Genomic DNA, 21,822 nt, shown 5'->3' on the forward strand with positions numbered 1-21,822 from the left:
CACTATATAGGGAAAAGGGAACCATTTGGTATGCAGAGTATCTGGAATAGACGAGTGGCAGGGAAGAGTTGAGGCTGTGTGGATAACAGCCAGACAGCCAAGGTCAAGAAGTAGGGTGTGTATTGGTCCCTTTTCAAGGCTCAATTGTTTTTCAAATAGTCCTCAAACATGAGCATATTTTTCCTAAATTAAGCACTGACTAAAACGCAAACATTTGAAGAGTGGCATCTTCATATAAAGTGAATCACTTCCCAATTCTTCACGGTAAAATTTTTTTTCTTCTCAGAAATGAAACGTCCTGTGTATATGGAGCAGAATCCACTTCAGGCTAGAGGGGATGAGGGTAACATAGAAGAACCACAGCCATTTTCAGTGATGTAACATATGTGGAGCAATGTCCTCTTTACCACAACAGCCTGTAGTAGTTTCTCAGTCCTGGGTCATGTCCAGTAGGGTACACCATAGCAAAAATGTTTTGAAATGGAAAACAAACATTTATTATTGGACCAGGTTGTCACGCCTTCCGCCGAAGTTGGTTCCTCTCCTTGTTCGGGCGGCGCTCGGCGTCGCCGGTCTTCTAGCCATCATCGATCCACTTTTCATTTTCCATTTGTTTTGTCTTGTCTTGTCTTCCCACACACCTGGTCTCAATTCCCTCATTACATGTTGTGTATTTAACCCTCTGTTCCCCCCATGTCTTTGTGCGGAATTGTTTATTGTAAGTGCATGTGCACGTTTTCTCTGGTGAGCGACGGGTTTTGTACCCATTTGTTTGTTGTTCTGGTTTCCGGTGGTTTAATGAATAAAACTGCTCCGTTGATTACCCAGTTTAGCTCTACTGCGCCTGACTTCCCTGCCGCCAGTTACGCACTCCCTTACACAGGTCCAGGTATAGATTCTCCATGTTTTAGTCTGTTTTCTTCTTTAAGGAGCCTACTGGACACAACCGTCTTGTCCCGAAGATAAACTGGAGCAAGGGTGTTGATTGTTGCTGCTGTTGTTGTTGTTTGACATATTCACAGTAGAGTGGGACCCTTGGTGGTGTAAGTCATGGAGGGGAAGTGTCTGCTGTCCAAGTTCCACATCTTTGCAGCCCCTGTCCCGGCCCCGCGGGGCCCCAGAGGGGAGATGGGTCCTGGGGACTGGTGCTGGGCTATAGGGGGGCCAGGGAGGCTGGGCGTCCAGTAGTTAATGTAGCTGGCCATCAACAGAGTCAACTCCAAGATCTGGGAGGAGAGAAGGGAGAGAGGAAGGGGCGGGGGGAGGAGGAGAGGAGGATGAAGGAGAAGAGAGAGAGAAGAGTGGAGGGGGCGGGGGATAGGATGAGAGGAGGATGAAGGTGATGAGAGAGGACAGAAGGAGGGAAAGAAAGAGGAGGACACAGAGTAGGGAAGGGGAAATTGTTTTACCATTTGATATTATTGTATTTCATTAGCTCCTAGGGAGCTGGAGGCCCATTTGCTCACATTTTGAAGTTCAGTTTAAAGCCAATGAGAAAACCATAGAAATGACTTGATAGTGATCTGCCTGACATGAATACAGAGGGACCTTATTAGCACGTTCTACAGTAGTAATGTGACTCTATGCTTAGGCCGGGTTTCAATCCAAAACAGATTAACGACTGGCAGCTCAAGCCAAAACCATCTTTTAAAGTCAATTTCAGTGCACAGGTAACTTATCTGCGTTTTTTAAAAATCCCTCCCTTAGGCTCCTTGGAGGCTGAACACATAAAATAGAGAATCAACCTGCTTTCTACATCAGCCCAAGGAAGCGGGTAACCTTCATATATATATATATATATATATACACAGTGCATTCAGAAAGCATTCAGACCCCTTGACTATTTCCATGTGTTGTTACATTACAGCCTTATTATAAAATTGATTAAATCGTTTTTTTCTCTCATCAATCTATGCACAATACCCCATAATGACAAAGCAAAAACAGGTTTTGATTTTTTTTTGAAAATGTATAAAAATAAAAATAAATGAGGGTAACCTTCCTATATACTCTCGGAGCTACACTGAACTGACAGGTGGACAGGGCCACATAGCAGGAGCTCACCCTTTACTCACCACCCTGGCTCCCTGATCTGCACAGTAAAATCCTACATCAACACCACCACTCACCCTTTACTCACCACCCTGGCTCCCTGATCTGCACAGTAAAATCCTACATCAACACCACCACCCACCCTTTACTCACCACCCTGGCTCCCTGATCTGCACAGTAAAATCCTACATCAACACCACCACCCACCCTTTACTCACCACCCTGGCTCCCTGATCTGCACAGTAAAATCCTACATCCACACCACCACCCACCCTTTACTCACCACCCTGGCTCCCTGATCTGCACAGTAAAATCCTACATCAACACCACCACCCACCCTTTACTCACCACCCTGGCTCCCTGATCTGCACAGTAAAATCCTACATCCACACCACCACCCACCGTTTACTCACCACCCTGGCTCCCTGATCTGCACAGTAAAATCCTACATCAACACCACCACCCACCGTTTACTCACCACCCTGGCTCCCTGATCTGCACAGTAAAATCCTACATCAACACCACCACCCACCCTTTACTCACCACCCTGGCTCCCTGATCTGCACAGTAAAATCCTACATCAACACCACCACCCACCCTTTACTCACCACCCTGGCTCCCTGATTTGCACAGTAAAATCCTACATCAACACCACCACCCACCCTTTACTTTTCAGTCTTTGGAAAATCCAGCCAAAGTAACTGTGTGACTTTAACTTAATCCCGAGCTCTGACTGAAAGTTGGCAGAGCTGTTGTGGTCCGTGGTGATTATTATCCACTAATAGTTTTCACTGACCATTTGCACTTGGCCAGAGGTAAAGACCACCTACTTTAAACCTGCCTTACCCGTAGAAATAGAATATATTACATTTCTATGGCCTTACCTTGGGTTTAGCCATAGAGAAGACTATAGAGACTTTAACTTGGGTTTAGCCATAGAGAAGACTATACTTTACCTTGGGTTTAGCCATAGAGAAGACTATAGAGACTTTACCTTGGGTTTAGCCATAGAGAAGACTATAGAGACTTTAACTTGGGTTTAGCCATAGAGAAGACTATACTTTACCTTTGGTTTAGCCATAGAGAAGACTATAGAGACTTTACCTTGGGTTTAGCCATAGAGAAGACTATAGAGACTTTAACTTGGGTTTAGCCATAGAGAAGACTATAGAGACTTTACCTTGGGTTTAGCCATAGAGAAGACTATAGAGACTTTACCTTGGGTTGAGCCATAGAGAAGACTATAGAGACTTTACCTTGGGTTTAGCCATAGAGAAGACTATAGAGACTTTACCTTGGGTTTAGCCATAGAGAAGACTATAGAGACTTTACCTTGGGTTTAGCCATAGAGAAGACTATAGAGACTTTACCTTGGGTTTAGCCATAGAGAAGACTATAGAGACTTTACCTTGGGTTTAGCCATAGAGAAGACTATAGAGACTTTACCTTGGGTTTAGCCATAGAGAAGACTATAGAGACTTTACCTTGGGTTTAGCCATAGAGAAGACTATAGAGACTTTACCTTGGGTTTAGCCATAGAGAAGACTATAGAGACTTTACCTTGGGTTTGGGCAATGCGAAGACCAGTTTTTCCACACTCTTCTTCCCTCCACCCTGTTCTTTGGTCTGGCTCACTACCACCATCAGGTCGTCACAGCAACCGCCAAAGGTGATCACTGATTGGTAGGAGTAGGTGACCAGAGGGTGCTGTAAAGGAAAGGATTATTTATTTCAGTTGTTTAAAAGACCAAACTGTTCATTTCTGTTGACTTTTGGTTTGGTTCTGTTCAGTGGTGTCTCTTCCTTTCTTATTAATATTTATTTTTTCATATTTGTTTTGGGGTTTTTTACACTCCAAAAACAAACTTGTACATACAAACAACAACTTACAGACAGACACAAACAAGGACTATGTCCCCTCTGCCCAGACCCGCATGCTCACACCTCCATCCCTAGTACCTGGTCACACCTCCATCCCTAGTGCCTGGTCACACCTCCATCCCTAGTGCCTGGTCACACCTCCATCCCTAGTGCCTGGTCACACCTCCATCCCTAGTACCTGGTCACACCTCCATCCCTGGGGGCCTGGTCACACCTCCATCCCTAATGCCTGGTCACACCTCCATCCCTAGTATCTGGTCACACCTCCATCCCTAGTACCTGGTCACACCTCCATCCCTAGTACCTGGTCATACCTCCATCTCTAGTGCCTGGTCACACCTCCATCCCTAGTACCTGGTCACACCTCCATCTCTAGTACCTGGTCACACCTCCATCCCTAGTACCTGGTCACACCTCCATCCCTAGTACCTGGTCACACCTCCATCTCTAGTACCTGGTCACACCTCCATCTCTAGTGCCTGGTCACACCTCCATCTCTAGTGCCTGGTCACACCTCCATCTCTAGTGCCTGGTCACACCTCCATCTCTAGTGCCTGGTCACACCTCCATCCCTAGTGCCTGGTCACACCTCCATCCCTAGTACCTGGTCACACCTCCATCCCTAGTGCCTGGTCACACCTCCATCCCTAGTGCCTGGTCACACCTCCATCCCTAGTGCCTGGTCACACCTCCATCCCTAGTACCTGGTCACACCTCCATCCCTAGTGCCTGGTCACACCTCCATCCCTAGTGCCTGGTCACACCTCCATCCCTAGTACCTGGTCACACCTCCATCCCTAGTACCTGGTCACACCTCCATCCCTAGTACCTGGTCACACCTCCATCCCTAGTACCTGGTCACACCTCCATCCCTAGTACCTGGTCACACCTCCATCCCTAGTACCTGGTCACACCTCCATCCCTAGTACCTGGTCACACCTCCATCCCTAGTGCCTGGTCACACCTCCATCCCTAGTGCCTGGTCACTCCTCCATCCCTAGTGCCTGGTCACCCCTCCATCCCTAGTGCCTGGTCACACCTCCATCCCTAGTACCTGGTCACACCTCCATCCCTAGTACCTGGTCACACCTCCATCCCTAGTACCTGGTCACACCTCCATCCCTAGTACCTGGTCACACCTCCATCCCTAGTACCTGGTCACACCTCCATCCCTAGTGCCTGGTCACCCCTCCATCCCTAGTGCCTGGTCACACCTCCATCCCTAGTGCCTGGTCACACCTCCATCCCTAGTGCCTGGTCACACCTCCATCCCTAGTGCCTGGTCACACCTCCATCCCTAGTGCCTGGTCACACCTCCATCCCTAGTGCCTGGTCACACCTCCATCCCTAGTGCCTGGTCACACCTCCATCCCTAGTGCCTGGTCACACCTCCATCCCTAGTGCCTGGTCACACCTCCATCCCTAGTGCCTGGTCACCCCTCCATCCCTAGTGCCTGGTCACACCTCCATCCCTAGTGCCTGGTCACACCTCCATCCCTAGTGCCTGGTCACACCTCCATCCCTAGTGCCTGGTCACACCTCCATCCCTAGTGCCTGGTCACACCTCCATCCCTAGTACCTGGTCACACCTCCATCCCTAGTACCTGGTCACACCTCCATCCCTAGTACCTGGTCACACCTCCATCCCTAGTACCTGGTCACACCTCCATCCCTAGTGCCTGGTCACACCTCCATCCCTAGTGCCTGGTCACACCTCCATCCCTAGTGCCTGGTCACACCTCCATCCCTAGTGCCTGGTCACACCTCCATCCCTAGTACCTGGTCACACCTCCATCCCTAGTACCTGGTCACACCTCCATCCCTAGTACCTGGTCACACCTCCATCCCTAGTGCCTGGTCACACCTCCATCCCTAGTGCCTGGTCACACCTCCATCCCTAGTACCTGGTCACACCTCCATCCCTAGTGCCTGGTCACACCTCCATCCCTAGTACCTGGTCACACCTCCATCCCTAGTACCTGGTCACCCCTCCATCCCTAGTGCCTGGTCACCCCTCCATCCCTAGTGCCTGGTCACACCTCCATCCCTAGTGCCTGGTCACACCTCCATCCCTAGTACCTGGTCACACCTCCATCCCTAGTACCTGGTCACACCTCCATCCCTAGTACCTGGTCACACCTCCATCCCTAGTGCCTGGTCACACCTCCATCCCTAGTGCCTGGTCACACCTCCATCCCTAGTACCTGGTCACACCTCCATCCCTAGTGCCTGGTCACACCTCCATCCCTAGTACCTGGTCACACCTCCATCCCTAGTACCTGGTCACCCCTCCATCCCTAGTGCCTGGTCACCCCTCCATCCCTAGTGCCTGGTCACACCTCCATCCCTAGTGCCTGGTCACACCTCCATCCCTAGTACCTGGTCACACCTCCATCCCTAGTACCTGGTCACACCTCCATCCCTAGTACCTGGTCACACCTCCATCCCTAGTACCTGCATTATTGTTTGCCACTTGGCCATAAATTGTACCAATTCGTTTCTCGATCGCCCATGCTATTTCAATAAAAAAGCAGATTTTCCCATTGTGTTAATGATGGCGGATTGATTGACTTCCAAGTTTTTAGTATGAGTTTTTTCAAGATGAGTGATGAGAAGATAATCGTCCAGCCCATTGTGTATCTCACTACACCCCCATATGCCATGTCTGAAAATGTCCAGACAGACTGATTAAAAGTGTATTTACATTGTAATATTCAGACAGCCAACTTTCTAGCTCCACCCACAACCTCTGGTCTTCGTAGCGTTCCCAGGAAGCATGATGGATTATTGAATCATTATTAGTTTTACACTTCAGACATGACTCTGTCGTCGTGTTGTCGAATTTGTGAATTTTGTCTCTTGTATAATACATTCTACATGTCATCTCTCTTCCTGATACAGGCCACAAGATCCTTGTTTTGGAAATGTGTTTCTTGTTATTGTTTTCTCAAAGGCACATTCAGCAAGAAGCAATGTAGCAGCATAACATTATTTCTGCTGCTTTATTTTGAATGTCCCTAAGAACTAGTGAATGTATTGGAGCATGAAAAGACGCCAAACCAGAAATGACTTGGAGGAATAAGGGTAAGATAATTATAGTGTTTTAGGTCTAACTTTGTTTATATCTCAGTCAGCGTTTGGATCTCTCTGGGTAGACCCAGACCTGGGTTCAAATACTATTTTAAATCTTTCAAATACATGAAGTGTTTGTTCTAGCCTGCCAGGAGTGCCAGATGGGCGGGATTGGCACTTTTTGATATTTTCTATTGTTTCCTTTAACCCAGGCAAGGTCAATCAAGTCCCGCTTAAGTATTTGAAATGATTTCAAATAGTATATGAACCCGGGTATGAGTATCAAATCAGAGGTTAGCGTTGGCCAGTTTCTGTTTCCCTGTGGGGATCTGGTGTTTCAAACGTTGTAGCAGAAAATCATTCCACACCAGTAGTTCAACAAGCCTCTGTCTCTGTGTCTTGGCCACAGCCACAATGGTAAAGACTTGTAAAAATAAATCCCAAACATTAAGTTTGAGTGCTCTGAATCAAATACTTTTTTAACCTGAAAAAAAAAAGAGAATAACAAAACAATAAAAGTCTGGTTGGATTCTGAGAGGTTGCTGCCTTGGCTTTTATTTTGTTTTCATAATTAGTAATGAAATTGAAATATTCTATTCAGATATCTAGAGCTCACTTCTGATGGCAGTCCCTTGATCACTACTGAATCACTGAAATACGCCCTCTTCTGGACACATTTAGTAGCAGTAATACCACATATTAGTTGGATTTTAGGCCAGCATGCTATGAAATCTTTGAATCATCACTTGAACTATGGTAAATGCGCTAAGGAAGCAGACGTACAAACAGCTACCTAAACAGACACTTACCATGGTATAGTCAAGCACACACAGTCCATCCTCATTGACAGCTAGCCAGACCTGGGACTGCTCTACAGACGACGGGGGTAAAGGCTGCAGACAGAAACAGGGGAGAGGTATGGACTTTTGTAGACACACAGATAATACTAGATACAGGTATATCTGCATTAACATAGGTTTCTATTGGAATGGGGCTCTGCTCTGAGTAAATACTGAAATAGTAGGCCTTTCAAAAGGAAAGAGGACCACAACATCTTTTTGATTATAGAGATATCTTCCAAGTCGCTGGAGACACCGAACTCAGATTCAGCTAAAGCTGTAAACATACACTCTGTAAGCTGTAAGCACACATACACTCTATACGGGACACTTCTGGTAGAATACAGATTCAGGAAAGCTGGAATGTTTTTTCAGTCTTGTTCCATTCCCACTAACCTTAGCATGGAAGAGCTTGGCACCGAACAACGGCCACTTCCTAGCAACGGTCAGGTAGATTCTGACACACTCTGAGGCACTGCAGCCGCGCAGGACTGACCACTTAGTGGCCAGACGCTCCGATAGATCTCTGAGGGGTGAAAGAGGATCAATTATTTATTTGTAAGTAGTTTATAACTCATTATTGAATAAATAACAGGAAAGCAAATGCAGCTCCCTTTTTGTCAAGTGTGTGTGTGTGTGTGTGTGTGTGTGTGTGTGTGTGCGTGCGTGTGCGTGCGTGCATGTGTGTGTGCGTGCGTGTGTGCATTGGTGTATGTGTTTCCAGTATTACCTGAGCTGGTCCATGCTGCAGTCTTGTTTGTAGTGCTTGGGGTAGAAGCGTCCCAGGGCCTGTAGGAGGATTTGTTGGCTTTTGGGCTGAGGAGAGCTGCAGCTAGCAGAGGAGGGGGCTGGACGGTCCAGATCCCCATGTTCCACCTGGGGAGGGAGGCTCATTTTAACTATTTGTTTTATTATACAGTTTTCTATTTGTAGTCATTTTTGTCTGACAATTTTAAAAACACACGTGTGCAAAAACAAAATAATAGAAAATTACACAATAAGGTGAAAGACCATTGTGGTCACAAACAAACCTTAACGTGCAGGTATATAATCTGCTGTTCACACAGCATAACCCAAGACACACACACCTGTACCCCTCATACTGCCCCCGTCAGTCCCCTCCATTCTACCTGTAGTACCCATAATGCCCCTCTCCTCTCCAAAACCACTACCCACCTGTGCCATGAGAGCAGCCACCTCCAGAGCCAGCTCCTTGTTGACAGGGAAGTGTCCCTGGTGGACCTCGTCATTCACCTGGTAGGCCAGCAGGAGGCGCTCACGCTCTGTCTCTCCTTTAGCCTGGGCCCGGAAACACAACCTACACAACAGACGTCACACTGGTCAACGCATGATGTCAGCAGCTGGTCTTCATCTCTATGGATGGAGTCAACTAAAGCAAGGTCAAGCCTACCTGTTCTTGTACATTAGACGGACAATGCGTGTGCCCTCGTATTTCCCAGGATGCAGTTCCTTCAGGGCCTGTTCCCACTTGGAGATGACATCACAGATCTGTTGGCAGGGGTGAGAGGTCAATCAGTTAACAGGCAGACCCTGGTCCCTTGTACATTATTCCCTAATCCATGTTCTGATTCCACTCTACCCCTCTGTTTAGTGTCTTCTACTTAGTCACAGGCACTAACACGTGAGGTTGTGTGTGCTGCATGGTCGGCTACAGTCATGAGCGAGTCTTGGTCCACACGTACTTTGATGCTGGGCCGCAGGCAGTGTTCCAGGTCTCTCCCTGAGGGGTCGTCAGTGAAGAGAGCGAAGCCTGACAGGTGAGGTTTCCTCATGCCCACCCTCTGGGTCAGGGTGCTCAGGAACTCTTCTACTGTGGTGGAGCCATCAAATCCTACCACCTAAAGGACAGGTAGGACGGGATGGGGGTCACTGAAACATGGCATGAATGACAAGTGTGTGTGACTGTGTGTGACTCTGTGGTTGTGTGTGTGTTTGTGTGCATGCGGATGTGTGATTGTGTGGGTGGAGGAACTATTGAACCCCACCACCTAGGAGACAGGACTGGACAGGAGGGCTCACTGAAAAATGATTACTGAAATGTGTCTGTGTTACTTGGTAGGTGTGTGTCTGTGTTATCTGGTAGGTGAGTTTGTCTGTGTTACCTGGTAGGTGTGTGTCTGTGTTACCTGGTAGGTTAGTGTGTCTGTGTTACCTGGTAGGTTAGTGTGTCTGTGTTACCTGGTAGGTTAGTGTGTTACCTGGTAGGTTAGTGTGTCTGTGTTACCTGGTAGGTTAGTGTGTCTGTGTTACCTGGTAGGTTAGTGTGTCTGTGTTACCTGGTAGGTGAGTGTGTCTGTGTTACCTGGTAGGTGAGCGTGTCTGTGTTACCTGGTAGGTGTGTCTGTGTTACCTGGTAGGTGTGTGTCTGTGTTACCTGGTAGGTTAGTGTGTCTGTGTTACCTGTTAGATGAGTTTGTCTGTGTTACCTGGTAGATGAGTTTGTCTGTGTTACCTGGTAGGTTAGTGTGTCTGTGTTACCTGGTAGGTGTGTGTCTGTGTTGCCTGGTAGGTTAGTGTGTCTGTGTTACCTGGTAGGTCTGTGTCTGTGTTACCTGGTAGGTTAGTGTGTCTGTGTTACCTGGTAGGTCTGTGTCTGTGTTACCTGGTAGGTTAGTGTGTCTGTGTTACCTGGTAGGTTAGTGTGTCTGTGTTACTTGGTAGGTGAGTGTGTGTGGGTTAACTGGTAGGTTAGTGTGTCTGTGTTACCTGGTAGGTGTGTGTCTGTGTTACCTGGTAGGTGAGTTTGTCTGTGTTACCTGGTAGGTGAGTGTGTGTGGGTTAACTGGTAGGTGTGTGTCTGTGTTACCTGGTAGGTGTGTGTGTTACCTGGTAGGTGTCTGTGTTACCTGGTAGGTGTGTGTGTTACCTGGTAGGTGTGTGTGTTACCTGGTAGGTGTGTGTGTTACCTGGTAGGTTAGTGTGTCTGTGTTACCTGGTAGGTTAGTGGGTCTGTGTTACCTGGTAGGTTAGTGGGTCTGTGTTACCTGGTAGGTGATTTTGTCTGTGTTACCTAGTAGGTGAGTGTGTGTGGGTTAACTGGTAGGTGTGTGTCTGTGTTACCTGGTAGATGAGTTTGTCTGTGTTACCTGGTAGGTGTGTGTCTGTGTTACCTGGTAGGTTAGTGGGTCTGTGTTACCTGGTAGGTTAGTGGGTCTGTGTTACCTGGTAGGTTAGTGTGTCTGTGTTACCTGGTAGGTTAGTGTGTCTGTGTTACCTGGTAGGTGTGTGTCTGTGTTACCTGGTAGGTGAGTGTGTCTGTGTTACCTGGTAGGTGAGCGTGTCTGTGTTACCTGGTAGGTGTGTGTCTGTGTTACCTGGTAGGTGGGTTTGTCTGTGTTACCTGGTAGATACGTTTGTCTGTGTTACCTGGTAGGTGTGTGTCTGTGTTACCTGGTAGGTTAGTGTGTCTGTGTTACCTGGTAGGTTAGTGGGTCTGTGTTACCTGGTAGGTGAATTTGTCTGTGTTACCTAGTAGGTGAGTGTGTGTGGGTTAACTGGTAGGTGTGTGTCTGTGTTACCTGGTAGATGAGTTTGTCTGTGTTACCTGGTAGGTGTGTGTCTGTGTTACCTGGTAGGTTAGTGTGTCTGTGTTACCTGTTAGATGAGTTTGTCTGTGTTACCTGGTAGATGAGTTTGTCTGTGTTACCTGGTAGGTTAGTGTGTCTGTGTTACCTGGTAGGTGTGTGTCTGTGCTGCCTGGTAGGTTAGTGTGTCTGTGTTACCTGGTAGGTGTGTGTCTGTGTTACCTGGTAGGTTAGTGTGTCTGTGTTACCTGGTAGGTCTGTGTCTGTGTTACCTGGTAGGTTAGTGTGTCTGTGTTACCTGGTAGGTTAGTGTGTCTGTGTTACTTGGTAGGTGAGTGTGTGTGGGTTAACTGGTAGGTTAGTGTGTCTGTGTTACCTGGTAGGTGTGTGTCTGTGTTACCTGGTAGGTGAGTTTGTCTGTGTTACCTGGTAGGTGAGTGTGTGTGGGTTAACTGGTAGGTGTGTGTCTGTGTTACCTGGTAGGTGTGTGTGTTACCTGGTAGGTGTCTGTGTTACCTGGTAGGTGTGTGTGTTACCTGGTAGGTGTGTGTTACCTGGTAGGTGTGTGTTACCTGGTAGGTGTGTGTTACCTGGTAGGTGTGTGTGTTACCTGGTAGGTGTCTGTGTTACCTGGTAGGTGAGTGTGTTACCTGGTAGGTGTGTGTGTTACCTGGTAGGTGTGTGTGTTACCTGGTAGATGAGTTTGTCTGTGTTACCTGGTAGGTTAGTGTGTCTGTGTTACCTGGTAGGTGTGTGTCTGTGTTACCTGGTAGGTGAATTTGTCTGTGTTACCTAGTAGGTGAGTGTGTGTGGGTTAACTGGTAGGTGTGTGTCTGTGTTACCTGGTAGATGAGTTTGTCTGTGTTACCTGGTAGGTGTGTGTCTGTGTTACCTGGTAGGTTAGTGTGTCTGTGTTACCTGGTAGGTGTGTGTCTGTGTTACCTGGTAGGTGTGTGTCTGTGTTACCTGGTAGGTGAGTTTGTCTGTGTTACCTGGTAGGTGAGTGTGTGTGGGTTAACTGGTAGGTGTCTGTGTTACCTGGTAGGTGTGTGTGTTACCTGGTAGGTGTGTGTGTGTTACCTGGTAGGTGTGTGTGTGTTACCTGGTAGGTGTCTGTGTTACCTGGTAGGTGTGTGTGTTACCTGGTAGGTGTGTGTGTGTTACCTGGTAGGTGTGTGTGTGTTACCTGGTAGGTGTCTGTGTTACCTGGTAGGTGTGTGTGTTACCTGGTAGGTGTGTGTGTGTTACCTGGTAGGTGTGTGTGTGTTACCTGGTAGGTGTCTGTGTTACCTGGTAGGTGTCTGTGTTACCTGGTAGTGTGTGTGTTACCTGGTAGGTGTGTGTGTTACCTCGTAGGTGTCTGTGTTACCTGGTAGGTGTGTGTTACCTGGTAGGTGTCTGTGTTACCTGGTAGGTGAGTGTGTTACCTGGTAGATGTGTGTGTTACCTGGTAGGTGTGTGTGTTACCTGGTAGGTGTGTGTGTTACCTGGTAGGTGTCTGTGTTACCTGGTAGGTGAGTGTGTTACCTGGTAGGTGTGTGTGTTACCTGGTAGGTGTGTGTGTTACCTGGTAGATGAGTTTGTCTGTGTTACCTGGTAGGTTAGTGTGTCTGTGTTACCTGGTAGGTGTGTGTCTGTGTTACCTGGTAGGTGAATTTGTCTGTGTTACCTAGTAGGTGAGTGTGTGTGGGTTAACTGGTAGGTGTCTGTGTTACCTGGTAGGTGTGTGTGTTACCTGGTAGGTGTGTGTGTGTTACCTGGTAGGTGTGTGTGTGTTACCTGGTAGGTGTCTGTGTTACCTGGTAGGTGTGTGTGTTACCTGGTAGGTGTGTGTGTGTTACCTGGTAGGTGTGTGTGTGTTACCTGGTAGGTGTCTGTGTTACCTGGTAGGTGTCTGTGTTACCTCGTAGGTGTCTGTGTTACCTGGTAGGTGTGTGTGTTACCTCGTAGGTGTCTGTGTTACCTGGTAGGTGTGTGTTACCTGGTAGGTGTCTGTGTTACCTGGTAGGTGAGTGTGTTACCTGGTAGGTGAGTGTGTTACCTGGTAGGTGTGTGTGTTACCTGGTAGGTGTGTGTGTTACCTGGTAGGTGTGTGTGTTACCTGGTAGGTGTCTGTGTTACCTGGTAGGTGTGTGTGTTACCTGGTAGGTGTCTGTGTTACCTGGTAGGTGTCTGTGTTACCTGGTAGGTGTGTGTGTTACCTGGTAGGTGTCTGTGTTACCTGGTAGGTGTGTGTGTTACCTGGTAGGTGTCTGTGTTACCTGGTAGGTGTGTGTGTTACCTGGTAGGTGTGTGTGTTACCTGGTAGGTGTCTGTGTTACCTGGTAGGTGTGTGTGTGTGTTACCTGGTAGGTGTCTGTGTTACCTGGTAGGTGAGTGTGTTACCTGGTAGGTGTGTGTGTTACCTGGTAGGTGTGTGTGTTACCTGGTAGGTGTGTGTGTTACCTGGTAGGTGTCTGTGTTACCTGGTAGGTGTCTGTGTTACCTGGTAGGTGTCTGTGTTACCTGGTAGGTGAGTGTGTTACCTGGTAGGTGTGTGTGTTACCTGGTAGGTGTGTGTGTTACCTGGTAGGTGTGTGTTACCTGGTAGGTGTGTGTGTTACCTGGTAGGTGTCTGTGTTACCTGGTAGGTGTGTGTGTTACCTGGTAGGTGTCTGTGTTACCTGGTAGGTGTCTGTGTTACCTGGTAGGTGTCTGTGTTACCTGGTAGGTGTGTGTGTTACCTGGTAGGTGTGTGTGTGTTACCTGGTAGGTGTCTGTGTTACCTGGTAGATGAGTGTGTTACCTGGTAGGTGTGGGTGTTACCTGGTAGGTGTGGGTGTTACCTGGTAGGTGAGTGTGTTACCTGGTAGGTGAGTGTGTTACCTGGTAGGTGAGTGTGTGTTACCTGGTAGGTGAGTGTGTTACCTGGTAGGTGATGTTCTGGAAGTGGACAGGGATGCTGAAGGGTAGTGAGTGGTGGTAAGGGTTCCTCAGCAGGATAGACAGGACCTCCATACGTGATGGTTTGGCCTCTCTCTCTCCATTCTGCAGGGTACGCTCTACAGACCTCTGACAGTACACTGCATACTTCCCCACCTCACTCCTACACACATGGAGACAGACAGATGCAGAGAGATAGACAGACAGAAAGAGTGAGACAGAGATGCAGCGAGACAGAGTGTGTGTGAGAGAGAGAGAGAGAGAGAGAGAGAGAGAGAGAGAGATAGAGAGGAGGTCATCATTGTGAGGTTTGATGTTTTCTGCTCAGGAAAGTAAGGATGGTGTGTGTGTACCTGGGGTCTGCATGACGCTGCAGATACTGTCTGAGGTACCACAGGAAGTGTTGCTGAGGAAGAAAGAGAGCCACACACACAGCCAACAGCTGCCAGCACTGAGGAGAGGACAGACAGACATACAGACAGACAGGCAGATCACTACAATGTAAACAATACCTGATAAAAAAACTAACTATGACAGGTAACACAACATCCCTAGATACAAAGTGATAAGTGGGAGGAATAAGCAATTACGTTGAACCTTCCTCTTCGCTTCTGAAAGACCAGCTGTTATTGTAGTCATATTACTCATACCAATTGAATACTCTCAGAAGTGACTAGGGGGTAGGGACTAGGGGGTAATTTGAGCTTCAGGGCCAGGCTTATGCCGACATGAGTGAGGGAGGAGTTGTGGTGTGTAACGTACCTGAGTGAGGGAGGAGTTGTGTGGTGTGTAACGTACCTGAGTGAGGGAGGAGTTGTGGTGTGTAACGTACCTGAGTGAGGGAGGAGTTGTGTGGTGTGTAACGTACCTGAGTGAGGGAGGAGTTGTGTGGTGTGTAACGTACCTGAGTGAGGGAGGAGTTGTGTGGTGTGTAACGTACCTGAGTGAGGGAGGAGTTGTGTGGTGTGTAATGTACCTGAGTGAGGGAGGAGTTGTGTGGTGTGTAACGTACCTGAGTGAGGGAGGAGTTGTGGTGTGTAACGTACCTGAGTGAGGGAGGAGTTGTGTGGTGTGTAACGTACCTGAGTGAGGGAGGAGTTGTGTGGTGTGTAACGTACCTGAGTGAGGGAGGAGTTGTGTGGTGTGTAACGTACCTGAGTGAGGGAGGAGTTGTGTGGTGTGTAACGTACCTGAGTGAGGGAGGAGTTGTGGTGTGTAACGTACCTGAGTGAGGGAGGGGTTGTGGTGTGTAACGTACCTGAGTGAGGGAGGAGTTGTGGTGTGTAACGTACCTGAGTGAGGGAGGAGTTGTGGTGTGTAACGTACCTGAGTGAGGGAGGAGTTGTGGTGTGTAACGTACCTGAGTGAGGGAGGAGTTGTGGTGTGTAACGTACGTGAGTGAGGGAGGAGTTATGTGGTGTGTAACGTACCTGAGAGAGGGAGGAGTTGTGTGGTGTGTAACGTAAATGAGTAAAGGAGTAGTTGTGGTGTGTAACGTACCTGAGAGAGGGAGGAGTTGTGTGGTGTGTAACGTACCTGAGTGAGGGAGGAGTTGTGGTGTGTAACGTACCTGAGTGAGGGAGGAGTTGTGGTGTGTAACGTACCTGAGTGAGGGAGGAGTTGTGTGGTGTGTAACGTACCTGAGTGAGGGAGGAGTTGTGGTGTGTAACGTACCTGAGTGAGGGAGGAGTTGTGGTGTGTAACGTACCTGAGTGAGGGAGGAGTTGTGGTGTGTAACGTACCTGAGTGAGGGAGGAGTTGTGGTGTGTAACGTACCTGAGTGAGGGAGGAGTTGTGTGGTGTGTAACGTACCTGAGTGAGGGAGGAGTTGTGGTGTGTAACGTACCTGAGTGAGGGAGGAGTTGTGTGGTGTGTAACGTACCTGAGTGAGGGAGGAGTTGTGTGGTGTGTAACGTACCTGAGAGAGGGAGGAGTTGTGTGGTGTGTAACGCACCTGAGTGAGGGAGGAGTTGTGTGGTGTGTAACGTACCTGAGTGAGGGAGGAGTTGTGGTGTGTAACGTACCTGAGTGAGGGAGGAGTTGTGGTGTGTAACGTACCTGAGTGAGGGAGGAGTTGTGTGGTGTGTAACGTACCTGAGTGAGGGAGGAGTTGTGTGGTGTGTAACGTACCTGAGTGAGGGAGGAGTTGTGGTGTGTAACGTACCTGAGAGAGGGAGGAGTTGTGGTGTGTAACGTACCTGAGTGAGGGAGGAGTTGTGTGGTGTGTAATGTACCTGAGTGAGGGAGGAGTTGTGTGGTGTGTAACGTACCTGAGTGAGGGAGGAGTTGTGTGGTGTGTAACGTACCTGAGTGAGGGAGGAGTTGTGTGGTGTGCGGCAGTTGGTCTGTTTAATCAGCTGACAGTACATCTCGTTCTGGAGCTCTGGGTGCGTCAGACACACCTGCAATGCATTCTGGGCCAGGGACATGTGGTAGTCAATGGAGGGAGCCTCCACCAGTACGTTGATGAACAGCTGACAGGACTGAAGAAAGGAAGGATGAAAGAGGGATGAAGGTTTTACCTGCTATGATCGTGATAAATGTTGTGAAACAATAGAAGCAGCATGTTCATGGGGATCAGTTTAAGCAAGGGGCAGATGACTAGTCTTGATCATATGATCACTAGTCTTGATCACATAATCACTAGTCTGATCATATGATCACTAGTCTTGATCACATGATCACTAGTCTTAATCACATTGTTCGGATTTTCGTTATTTAGCCCTCCGAAAAGGCTCACCAGGAAGCACACAATGTCATGACTCGTGTTTTGTCCTTAATTTTATTTTAAATCAAATGACCACAGGTCATAAACCTGAAATACAACAAACAAGTAATGACAATATATTATTCAGATATATTATTTAGTATGTTATTCAAGTAATATAATAATAATGTAAATAATAAATCAAATAAGCCTGCAACACCATCAAAGATGTGGCGAATCTGGCTTAAAACAGCACCGACTACATCACCCAGAATGCCCAGCGCCAGAGGAGCATGCGCACAGTGACTCTGCCGTCACAGGTTGCTATGGACGCTGTCACAGGACACAGAACCCTTGCCACCACATGCCTCGTCCAAAGGATTTACACACAAACGCAACATAATGCGGCACTCCACCATGGATCACCGAACCAAACCACCGCTATCACCACCGCCACCAGAAACCAGCAGAGTGCGCCGAACAAATCAGCACAATGCAAATGGCTGATAATAATAGCCTAATGCTATATAGCATCTGGTTCGCTGAGCTACCGCACCCAGCGAGCTACAAGTTACTCCCGGCCAACTAACACCGACACAGTGAGGTAAACGTTCAGTGCACAAACATATAAGTGACTTAAACATCAATGCTAGACTGAGTAGTTCGCAGTTACATACCAACGGGCTGTGTGCTCCTGATGATTGTCTACGGTGAAGTGATTACCAGGTGCTGTAATTTAAGTCTCTAGTGAAGCTGCGCATGCGCACATAACGTAACATATCTGAGCATCTAAGAAACTTAAAGAAATCACTCGTTCCCCATTTAATTGAACACATCAGACCCATTTGCTTCTCTTTTATCTATTTATATTTATTTATTTATTTTTCTTTTCCTGAGTGAGCTAGAAATCTCAACACACATAATCACTAGTCTTGATCACATAATCACTAGTCTTGATCACATAATCATTAGTCTTGATCACATAATCACTAGTCTTGATCACATAATCACTAGTCTTGATCACATAATCACTAGTCTTGATCACATGATCACTAGTCTTGATCACATAATCACTAGTCTTGATCACATAATCACTAGTCTTGATCACATGATCACTAGTCTTGATCACATGATCACTAGTCTTGATCACATAATCACTAGTCTTGATCACATGATCACTAGTCTTGATCACATGATCACTAGTCTTGATCACATAATCACTAGTCTTGGTCACATAATCACTAATCATGATCACTTTTGGGTGTGAGAAAAGCACTTTAATTAAATAAATTATTATAATGAGTTGTTATTTCGGATGTATTTTACGAAGGTTGACTTGTAGATCAGTGGCTCTGTGCAGTCAGACTGCAATGTAGTCAATCAATCTTTTTTATTTCACCTTTATTTAACCAGGTAGGCAAGTTGAGAACAAGTTCTCATTTACAATTGTGACCTGGCCAAGATAAAGCAAAGCAGTTCGACACAAACAACAACATACAGTCAATAATACAGTAGAAAAATAAGTCTATATACAATGTGAGCAAATGAGGTGAGATAAGGGAGGTAAAGGCAAAAAAGGCCATGGTGGCGAAGTAAATACAATATAGCAAGTAAAACACTGGAATGGTAGATTTGTAGTAGAAGAAAGTGCAAAGTAGAAATAGAAATAATGGGGTGCAAAGGAGCAAAATAAATAACTAAATAAATACAGTAGGGGAAGAGGTAGTTGTTTAGACTAAATTATAGAGCTGGGAATGGACAAGATTGATATTTTGCGTCCCTGTCTTTGACAAAGTAGCCACTGCTTATCAAAGTGTGCCATTGGCGCTCACCTAAAAAGCCCATATGCCAGTGGTTTAGAGAAATTGTCATTGTTTTTGGGCAGAATCATGTGAGTTTATTTTGTGTTGATTCATGTGTTGGTCCGTTTGGCTGGGAAAACGCCACCCTCGTCAATCTGCTGCCATAGGCAACTAATGGGCGGCCCGGCCCTGCATGCACAAACTTGAATGTGTTTCCTACTTGGAAACACATTCCAAGTTTGACAGGTTCATCCAAGTCAGGAGGAAGCTGTAAAACTAGTCTGTCATTGCTTGAGGGGAACAGGAAAATGTTACTAGGATCAAGGCTCTGTATGAATACTGTCATGACATCTTTCACTAACAGCCCTGTCACATCAGGGACTATACTTCAAAGAAGGGGAGGACAGAAGGGAAGGTGCATGTTCAAAATATTTCAACAGGAACAGAGACTTTAAAGGGTTGTGAGTGATCTCTATTCATCCATTCGTCTACATACTGTATGTAGCACCAATCAGACAAAAACAACCCAAAATATGGGGAAGAGGGAGAGCTCACTAAAGCATAGAGAGAAGGGGAGGGGTGAGGTGGACTGGGAGGCCCAGTTGAAAAGAGAGGAACAGGATACATCAAGGTCAAGATCCATCCTCCAGATCCACTTCATTACTCCCCATCCCATCCCATCCCATCCTGTCCCTGTCACACTCCCCATCCCATCCCTGTCCTTGTCTCACTCCCTGTCCTTGTCTCACTCCCCATCCCATCCCTGTCCATGTCTCACTCCCTGTCCCTGTCACACTCCCCATCCCATCCCTGTCCTTGTCTCACTCCCTGTCCCTGTCACACTCCTCATCCCATCCCTGTCCATGTCCCACTCCCTGTCCATGTCCCACTCCCTGCCCATGTCCCACTCCCTTTTCCTGTCCCAATCCCACTCCCACTGTGCTGTCTGTCTATCCCACTCCCTCCTCCCACTATTACATCCACACAGACTGTCTCTGACCCCCCAACAAGAACAAGGACTAGAGGAACGCTTAGCTTCAATCACAGGAGATAATCAGACCCATTATCTCTCTTCCACACTTCTAATGAGCCTCCGAGGCTTTGATCTGTGAGTGGCGGTAGGGTAGAGGGGCATGGAGTGCATCCAAGAGGAGAGGGGGGTTTGATGGACAGAAAAGGGGAAGCCCCTAACAGACAGACAGACAGACTGGGGGTCTCCGTCAGATCAGCAGACAGGAGAAGAGAAAGACACAGGGATTTGAAAAAATACAAAGGAAGAGTAAAGAAAGGACCGACCTTGAAGAGTTTGAGGGCTTCAGTCTGCAGAGCTTCAGATGGTAGAGTGGTGAGAGGGGAGCGCAGGCCATCTTTACAGAAACATAGAGCCTCCCTCCTCCACAACACAGAGTCTGAGAGAACACACACACACACACACACATACACACAGATGGTAGAGTGGTGAGAGGGGAGCGCAGGCCATCTTTACAGAAACATAGAGCCTCCCTCCTCCACAACACAGAGTCTGAGAGAACACACACACACACACACACATACACACAGATGGTAGAGTGGTGAGAGGGGAGCGCAGGCCATCTTTACAGAAACATAGAGCCTCCCTCCTCCACAATGCAGAGTCTGAGAGAACACACACACACACACACACACACACACACACACACACACACACACACACACAGATGGTAGAGTGGTGAGAGCAGAGCGCAGGCCATCTTTACAGAAACATAGAGCCTCCCTCCTCCACAATGCAGAGTCTGAGAGAACACACACACACACACACACACACACACACACACACACACACACACACACACACACACACACACACACACACACACACACACACACACACACACACACACACACACACACACACACACACACACACACACACACACACACACACACACACACACACAGATTGACCAGAAACAGCCTTACTTCAGCCCAGTCATAAACACTATCTGCAGATTGCAGACTGGATCAAGAGATTTCAGTAGTCTGTCCTGGTTAATGCAACATGATACTGACTGAATCTGAAACCTTATGTAATACAGTATAGCAGGTGTTAGACCAGTCTGTTAACCACTAGTCTATCTTCAAGGCACTCCTTGTCGCCTTGTTAGACATCAAGTAGTGTACTTGTCTTTGGTGTTGACAGACAGACAGACTGAGTTGAATGATTAGATGACTTACCTGGATCTCCCTCTACGTCTAGGAGGTTCCCCACCAGCTGCTCATACTCTGTGCCCACCTTGAAGCTGGCACTGCTGCCTGCCGCGACTGTCAGGTGGTACAGCCAGGTGTCCTGGACAGGAAGGATGGAGGAGATAATGGAAACAGGTAAGTGTCAATGTGTCTGTGGGTTGTAACTTACAACTATGGGAAATTAGGGGTGTTTGAATAAGTGTATTTTTAGAGTACTGTACATTCTCTTGCTTGGTACCTATGAGCAGGTAGTTGAAGGGGTGTATGGGTAGTGTAGTTTACAGGTGCTGTACCTTCCCTTGCAGCGAGGGGGTATATGGGTAGTGTAGTTTACGGGTGCTGTACCTTCTCTTGCTTGGTACCTATGAGCAAGTAGGTGAAGGGGTGTATGGGTAGTGTAGTTTACGGGTGCTGTACCTTCCCTTGCTTGGTGCCTATGAGCAAGTAGGTGATGGGGTGTATGGGTAGTGTAGTTTACGGGTGCTGTACCTTCTCTTGCTTGGTACCTATGAACAAGTAGGTGATGGGTAGTGTAGTTTAGGGGTGCTGTACCTTCTCTTGCAGTGAAGGGGTATATGGGTAGTGTAGTTTAGGGGTGCTGTACCTTCCCTTGCAGCGAGGGGGTATATGGGTAGTGTAGTTTACAGGTGCTGTACCTTCTCTTGCTTGGTACCTATGAGCAAGCAGGTGAAAGGGTGTATGGGTAGTGTAGTTTTAGAGTGCTGTACCTTCTCTTGCAGTGAGGGGGTATATGGGTAGTGTAGTTTAGGGGTGCT

General features: G+C 47.6%; 1 protein-coding gene across 1 annotated transcript in view; it reads right to left on the reverse strand.

The window, feature by feature from the left end:
* Nucleotides 1-692: 692 nt before the first annotated feature.
* Nucleotides 693-21,822, reverse strand: part of LOC115162024 (pleckstrin homology domain-containing family H member 1) — a 68,794-nt gene continuing 47,664 nt past the window's right edge. The window contains exons 19-31 of the mRNA XM_029712941.1: nt 21,035-21,146; nt 20,117-20,229; nt 16,618-16,794; nt 14,665-14,762; nt 14,297-14,474; nt 9,548-9,703; nt 9,256-9,353; nt 9,021-9,162; nt 8,575-8,720; nt 8,241-8,370; nt 7,815-7,898; nt 3,613-3,759; nt 693-1,226 (exon numbers count right to left, since the gene is read on the reverse strand). Of these exons, the coding sequence (XP_029568801.1) occupies nt 1,017-1,226; nt 3,613-3,759; nt 7,815-7,898; nt 8,241-8,370; nt 8,575-8,720; nt 9,021-9,162; nt 9,256-9,353; nt 9,548-9,703; nt 14,297-14,474; nt 14,665-14,762; nt 16,618-16,794; nt 20,117-20,229; nt 21,035-21,146 (1,791 nt within the window). The 3' untranslated portion in view covers nt 693-1,016. The remainder of the gene's footprint in view (nt 1,227-3,612; nt 3,760-7,814; nt 7,899-8,240; nt 8,371-8,574; nt 8,721-9,020; nt 9,163-9,255; nt 9,354-9,547; nt 9,704-14,296; nt 14,475-14,664; nt 14,763-16,617; nt 16,795-20,116; nt 20,230-21,034; nt 21,147-21,822) is intronic.

This window comes from Salmo trutta, chromosome 25, assembly GCF_901001165.1.
Source record: "Salmo trutta chromosome 25, fSalTru1.1, whole genome shotgun sequence".
Lineage (NCBI taxonomy): Eukaryota > Metazoa > Chordata > Actinopteri > Salmoniformes > Salmonidae > Salmo > Salmo trutta.